The 8368-nt window shown below is 32.6% G+C and overlaps 1 protein-coding gene across 1 annotated transcript; it reads left to right on the top strand.

The window, feature by feature from the left end:
• Positions 1-6220: 6220 nt before the first annotated feature.
• Positions 6221-7894, top strand: LOC111916745 (cyclic dof factor 1). Its single transcript, XM_023912402.3, has one exon. It carries the CDS (start codon positions 6337-6339, stop codon positions 7450-7452), a length of 1116 nt encoding a protein of 371 aa, XP_023768170.1. The 5' UTR covers positions 6221-6336; the 3' UTR covers positions 7453-7894.
• The last annotated feature ends 474 nt before the right edge of the window (positions 7895-8368 follow it).

An 8368-nucleotide genomic window follows, 5' to 3' on the forward strand; every position in this document is an offset into this window, starting at 1 on the left:
AGATGGCAACTTTCTGCCTTAGGGACTCATTTAACACTGAGAGTGGCAACCCTAAGTCTAAGAATTGGATTTGAGCCACAAAGTTATTGGATTAGATGTTTAAGCCCATAACTATTATTGGTATATACTCGACCCGAGAGTAGCATAGTCCATTTGAGTTGCACTTCATCGGAACAATTTGTATGGATAGTCTTTTGAGAATAGTATGTCTATGGTTTATTAATATATTTTAAGTTATAATATATTAATATGAAATAATATTATTTAATTAGTAATTAAATATGGACTCTTATATATATATATATATATATATATATATATATATATATATATATATATAGAATGGGCCAAGTTCATTTAGGATGGGCTAGGCTTGCATGGATAGTCCATGGAGTTTTTAACCCATGGATCCTATGGAAATGAAAGGTCATGGCTATTAGGGTTTACATGAATGTAACCCTAATCCTCCATACTATATAAAGAGGTCTTTGGCACATGAAATGGCACTAGTGTGTGAGTGAATAAGAGTGGGCCGATTTCTAGTGTGATTATTATTCTCTCAAGTTTTACAAGATGTTTTGATGATTTGTGAGTCCACTTGAGGCATCCACATTATTGGTGCTAGGCTCTTGAAGCTCCAAGGAATGAACCACAAGAAAAAGGTATGTCATCCCACTAAGTTTTATATTACAAGTACCCCATAGTATGTTAGTTAGGATGAGAACCTTGGAAAAATCATATTTGCATGTATAATAGAGAAAACATAGATCCAAGGTTTCTAGGGTTGCATGTACACCATAGGAGTGTTAGAATACTCAAAACTCATCAAAAGCTTCTTCCTTAGGACCAAAAAGTAACCAAAACTCAAAAATGATAGATCTAAGAGATGAATGATCAAGTTCAAAACCTTATACCTTCATCAAGCTGAGAATAAGTCCTAAAAGCCAGATCCATAAGCTCCTCCTTGATTCCCATCTTTGCAACAAGTTCCATCTCTTGAAAATAGGCCAAACATCCCAAAAATGGACTCCATAAGCTCAAAATGTCACCATGAATGATATATGACGATTTCTAGGGTTTTAGATGGTGGAGGCTGAAGATATTAGGGTTAGGTTATGAAATAAGGAGCTTAAATAGGGTCAAAGACCCTAAAATAGGGTTCTAATCTGACTGGCGTACACCCAACGTAATTCTAGTACGACCAGCGTACTCCAAAGAACATTCGCGACCATCCTGCTCAGTACGCCCAACGTACTTCCTTTTTCACTAGTACGCCTCGCATACTCGGCTAAGCCTGAAACCCTCGAAACTTCTGAAGACCATAACTTCTTCGTTATAAGCCCGATTCCGACGTTCCATATATCAACGGAAAGGTAACGAGAAGCCCTACACTTCAAACAACTCAAATCTTTCTTAAGACCTTCCGAACGAGAATCCATTTTCCACAAAAGCCCGAACTGACACTTTACTGAAATACCCCTACGCTCTAAAATACGAACCGAACACCCAAATCACTTCTAATACATCACCCGCACCAAATAGGCCTAGATCTTACCTTTTTTCAAAAGCCATAATCCTTATGATGACCGATCTTCGGACCACAACCTCAAACTAGGAATCGATTCGGAACAGGATGTTACATAAATCAACCCTAATGTGTCAAACATCACTACTTCTCCCACTCAAGAACATACAACCACCAACTCATCGCCTCAAAAGGCCCGTGAGTTTCCGAGAAGAAACCCACTCGTTGGACATTATCTGATTCGCCCACATGTTATCCCTCCTTACTTCTTACTTCCTTTGATTTCGATCAAGAATTGATTTTTGGAACCATTTTGAACTTCGATCGAGAATTGATTTCCAAAACAATCATCTCTCCGATCTACAACTTGACGAAGACGATGGTTGAGCCGCCCGTCTCTCTCCTTCTCCGACAATGTTGTTCTAGCTCTCTGATGGCGACAATGTTTAGGGTTTCAAGTGATAGTTTGCAAATGAGGGTTTCAGATCCGTTGTCGTTTAGGGTTTCAAGCGAATTCAGCGGCAACAAAGAGGGAAGATGGATGGTCGATGTATCTCCAACCTCTTAAGAATCGATGAGCACCACCAGCGGCACATCACAACTTCAGATCCAAAGTTTTTTTTTTTTTTTTTTTTGCTGAATGTGGCTTGATGTTGATTTCGGGATTTAAAGTTTTTTTTGGTGTGTATGTATGAGAGATAAGAGAGAAGTAGAGATAGAATAAATGGTGGTGGTAGCAAAGAGTGATGGCCGACGGTGGTGGGTCGGCATTTGTTTGTGTGTGAAAGAAGAAAGGATGAGAGGATGAAGATGATGGTGGGAGATTGTGTTCTAGAGAGAGAGAGAGAGAGAGAGAGAGAGAGAGAGAGAGAGAGAGGAGAGAGAGAGAGAGAGAGAGGAAGAGAGAGAGAGAGAGAGAGAGAGAGGAGAGAGAGAGAGAGAGGTGAGAGAGAGAGAGAGAGAGAGAGAGAGAGAGAGAGAGAGAGAGAGAGAGAGAGAGACTAGGGTGGGAGGACCCCACTTTTTTTAAGATTCAAACTAACAAAATATTAAAAATAAATAAATAAATAAAAAACAAATCGTATTTTCGTCTTTTCACATACACTTAATAGAATCTGTTAACAAAGTTAGTCATAATGATAATTTGTATGCAATGTTTGCTCCTTAGGGATTATCTCAAAAGAAAAAGTTTCGTCAAGACCATTCAAAGAAAAAAATGTAAAGCTAAAAGATATTTTGCGTAATTTACTCTTAATATTATTTGAACACTTATTTGTGATTATACTTTAATACTTTTTCAGTCTTTAAACAATTAATTGGGACAACACAAGTTCAACCTTTTTATGAAATTGGTTGGACTGCAAAAATAATAAAGAGGCCAACCCAATGTCAACCTGTTTATTTAACACATTTATTTAAGAAAAAGATTGAGACATGGACTTCTTTTGTGATACCATAAGATCCTTTTTTGCTGCAAGCCAGTGAGCCGGAAGAGGACCATGCATAAATTGTTAGAAACAAATAATGGCAATGGAAATGAGATTAGCTTCAATTTGCTTGCGCCATACCAGAAATATGCCACCTATTAGTTTGATTGAAAACTTTATAGGAGCGTCGAGTTGAACAACATTTCAGAGTTTGAGGTTGCATGCATGATAGTCAGGACTGACAAGGGAAAAAATATAGTTATGGATCTTCGTTGGATAATTTTGTGAAACTTTGACACCATATAAAATAATTTGAATTAATGATTTAATTATAAGATTACAAATTGTAATACATTACAAAACAGAGTTGTAGTCATATCACTAGGAGAGTTTGTTAGAATACAAGATAACGATAAGATCATAAAGATAATATATACAAAACTAACTTATATATTATTTATCTTTAACAATGCATGTTTGTATCTTACCAATCATCTTGAAAGACATTTGACAGAATTCATGTAAATCGGTAAAGGCATATACATGTAATGAATGTCGAATAGATGTGGTACACAAGGTGCGACATTATGGGCCAAAGCACACTTTTTTTTTTTTTTTTTTTCCCTTTTGTATGGTTGTACACCCAAATCCCATCTAATTGGGTGCACCGCTTTTTCAATGCAACCAAAAGAATCCAGCCACACTACGCTCCGAACACATCAAGGCCACAACATACTTGTGGCTCACAAATCATCCTCCTAAACTTTCTGTTTTTGGCCTTCTTTTATTTAAATAATATATATATTTTTAATTTAATAAAAGAAATGCAGGACACGATAATTTTAACTTTAGATCATAAGATTTAAGATTAAAATAATTGCTATGGTCTGTAAATTGATATTAATGTATTATACAGACATCAATATAAGATTTTGCATATCTATAAAATGATGAATATGGTTATTACCAATTTACCATGTTTGCACAAATTAACATTAAAACATTTATACATACTCCCATATGATCATGACAACTTTTTAAAGCTTAAGGTTATTTAAAATAAACATTGCTGAAGCTATTAACAATATAATACGTGGCTTATTTTATTTTTATATCACATGCCTATTATTCAGAGTCATCGTTCTACTATTTTTATTCAATAAAATCAAATTATTGAATGAAACACGAACGATATAAAAACACAAAAGTAAAATAAACACTTAATAAATAAAAAATGAGAGACGGAAAAAACAATTCTTAATCATTCTTTCAATTGTTTTATATAACATTAGATGATAACCCGTGTACTACACGGTTGGTTGACATTAATAAAAGAACATAGAGACTTTAAGAATAACAATCATTAATCATGCAAACAAATTTTTTTTAACATAATTTATATAGTATATGTGTCCAATCATTTAAAGCATCTAACTTGATTAAGTTTTCAATAGTTACTTATACATAACATTTTGAAAACGGAACGTTGATTTTATGAGATTATATCGTGATTTCTTGAGCAATTTTAAAATTGAGAAACAATAAAATGACACATGACATAATATTAGTTAGGATGTGTATTAGAGTGACACATAAGCAAATGAGAGTAAACTATATTTTTATTAATACATAGAGATATTATAACACATTGACTCTTATCATTCTTTTAACTTTTTTTTATAAAACATTGGGGTACCACATAAAAAAAAATCAAACGAACCAGAAAATAGATAAACGAGTAAAATTAATATATTGCATACAATAATGGGTGTAAATCTCAATCAAAAAAAGAAAAAATAACCCATAAAAATAACGAAGTTTAAAGTTTTTTACTACCTCCGTCCCAAATTGATAGTCCACTTTTAACTTTTGAAGTATTTTTTCTTTAACTTTGACCTTAAATATTTTTGATTTTGATAGATAATAATTGGTGCAAAATATATGAATGAATTGTATTTTAAATGTTTTTTTCATTGTTATAAGTTTTATCAAGTAATATATAACACAAATAAAACTATTTAAAGTCAAAGTTGAAAAGAAAGACTTCAAAATTCAAAAGTGGACTATCAATTTTGGACGGAATGAGTAGTATTATCTCAATATAATATGCTTTACTATATATATATATATATATATATATATATATATATATATATATATATATATATATATCTATATATATATGAAATATCATGTATATTAAGATATGATGTTAGATATATGTTTAAAATGGACAAACTAATATTATAATCTTTCTAAATTTGTTATTAAAAATAATACTAATAAGATAATTTATATTGCAATTCTTTTTATATTATTCTTTCATAAAATGATAAAATAACATCTTAGATTAAAATGAGAACTAATAAAGTTATGAATCAATTTTCTTGATAGAAAGTGATTTCAACAAAACAAAACAGAAGTTATTAAATCATCCACAATAAAGGTTTGACAAGAGTTAAATAAATGATAATTAGGATTAAATAAGAGTTTAATAAATGATAATTAAAATTGAATAAAAGTTAAATAAAATATAAATGATGACAAAAGAAGAATTAAATGGAAGAGTTGTATAATGATTAAATGAAATCAAAGATAATCAATGTTATTCTTTTTCAATTAAATTTCAAACAAAAAATCAATATAATCATATTTTTATCTTGATTTTTTATTTAATTTTTAATTAAACGCACATTAAATTAACCATATTTTTAGGTATTGTATTATTTAAGGTATCATATTCTTAAATGTATTTCTTTTTTAAAATCAATAAATGCAATGAATAGTTCAAAAAAAACCCCCACAAAAATAGAATTTATAGTTATCCTATTTCTTATTATTGCATTTTAGTATTTCGTAATTAATATATTTATAGGCATAGTAACTTTTAGTTTCATAATTTTTAAAAGATATGTTTTTTAATATTGTATTTTTTTAGTTATTGTATATATTTTTTTGAAAATTTACAGTAGTGTTTAAAAATATGATGATAATGATTAAAATCCATTAAACATAATAGTAGATTGAATGGATTATGGATATTAAAAATTAAATTTAAATATACAACTGGTCGACAATAATATGAAAAGGCATTGAATTCTTTAAATTACAATGGCGTAATTCATTGAAGACCTTATCTTATCTTGTTAATGGTTTAAGATGATAGAAGTTAGAAACTTAGAATGTAAAAATACTTATATAAAATTAAATTAAATTAATATACACATGCACTTTATTTATTTGATACCCCTATAAAACAGTCCCTTCGGTTCCCACTTCTACTACTACCATCTGCCAAGTGCCAACACTACTCCGCCTTTTTACGATAAAGATACTTTTTATACAACGCGACGACAACTTCCCCTCATCGGAAAATTAAAATTGATGGAAGGTACTGGTATCAGATTGTTTGGGAAGAAGATTGCGTACCCAGAAAGAGGGAATATTGATAATCTTCCAGTCGTCTCCACCGCCGCAGTGGAGTCTAGTGATGGTGGTCACAATCAACAAGGTGGTTGTGATCTCAATCATGGTTTGACGATGGAGGACAATAATTATTTGCAAGAAGATAAGAAACAAGAAGATGGCAACATTAAAACTCCCATGGGTGACGATGCAGCTGATAAAGCTCTAAAGAAACCCGACAAGATTCTTCCATGTCCTCGTTGTAATAGCATGGACACAAAGTTCTGTTACTACAACAATTACAATGTCAGGCAGCCTCGCCATTTCTGCAAAAGCTGCCAGAGGTACTGGACTGCCGGAGGCACCATGAGGAACATGCCGGTGGGATCAGGTCGCCGGAAAAACAAGAATCCAACATCCCGATGTCAGTTTGTAACCATTTCCCAAGAAGCTTTCCAAGCAGCTCAGATCGAAGTTGCTAATGCTTGTAACGGAGTTCAAAACGTTCCTCTCAAATTACTTTCTTTTGGCTCGGATTCACCGGATTATAATTGTAGAAACAAAGAAAACGGAGATGATTGCTCCACTGGATCCACTGTGACTACTTCTAATTCCTCGGTTGAGAGAATGCACGAAAGAAATGGATTCCATTCGCATGTACCGAGTATTCCAGGGCATCCTTGGTCTTATAATCCTTGGAATTGCGCCATTCCGATTCCAGCAGGACCGATGTACCCTTCACCTTACTGGAATTATATTCCTTGGTTACCCCAAGCCGACTCTTCCATCTTAGGAAAGCATTCGAGAGAAGGGGAATTGATGAGTCCAAATGGTTTTGAAGAGGCAAAGAAACAAAAGAGTTCAGTTTTGGTTCCAAAGACTCTTAGAATTGATGATCCAGATGAAGCTGCGAAGAGTTCTTTATGGTTAACACTTGGCATCAAGAATGAAAGCATCCGAACAGGAGGAATCTTTAAGGCCTTCCAAACAAAGGTCGAAGAAAATAAGAAGCACCATGACATTACTACTTCTCCTGTATTACAGGCCAACCCTGCTGCTTTGTCTAGGTCACTATGCTTTCAAGAAAGAGCCTAAGAATGAACAAATCGTAAAGGTTTGATCAACACTTTGTTTCGGGGTGATATACTTTCAGAAATGGTTAAGGGTTCGAGTCTCAATGGTAACTGCAATACGAGGATTACCATTCTAATGTAGATTGGGCTCTTTGTATGCACCAGATTCTTAACAGGCTGATGTGTACCTCATTATCTCACATGATGTTCATGAGGAAAACGGGTGAGCGCAGAAGTTACAGGAAAAATTACCATTGTTACATTAACATTGTTTCATATATGTGTTTTTTTTTTTTTTTTTATTTCTTTATTATTATTTAGGAATAGTAAGATACAAGGATTATTAGCACTATGAGAAACACAATGTTTGTTGTATAGTTTTAGGTATTCCAAACTTTTTTTATATTGATATTTGTTTAGTATATATTTCTTTTTCCTAAAAAGTGACTCTTTTTTCGTGTCCATATATTATTTTTCTACTTTAGGATCATAGAATGGAGACCATTAGATTAAGTCCATTCACCGGGAATTAAATGGATTTGTCCACTTTTGATAGTGAAGTCGATATAAAATCTGCAATAAAGTATATAATATTAATACATATCTTGATAACTCTTGGTGGGCATGTCAAAATCATACAAAAAATATGTGTACCATGAGAACCGGCCCTAAAGAAAACATGTAGATATTTTCATCTTCTCATCAATTTTTAGCCACATTTTTGTTACGTGGACCCAAAGTGCACTTAATGCCATATATCTACTTGTTTTGAAATAGTCATTTCTTGCCTTTTTTTGCTTTCCGCCTTCATTTTCGACCCCTTTTTTCTCTTACAAATGTTCAAAAGTTTTTTGTTCTTATTCATTTATAGACAAGTAAAGTTCACTCTTTCTAAAGATTTGTTTAATCTGAGAGTCCATTGATTGATTGATCTGAGC

This window comes from Lactuca sativa, chromosome 1, assembly GCF_002870075.4.
Source record: "Lactuca sativa cultivar Salinas chromosome 1, Lsat_Salinas_v11, whole genome shotgun sequence".
Classification (NCBI taxonomy): Eukaryota; Viridiplantae; Streptophyta; class Magnoliopsida; order Asterales; family Asteraceae; genus Lactuca; species Lactuca sativa.

What these genes read in the sequence shown, in the direction of transcription:
- LOC111916745 (XM_023912402.3), top strand. Translation starts at nt 6,337, where the DNA reads ATGGAAGGTACTGGTATCAGATTGTTTGGGAAGAAGATTGCGTACCCA.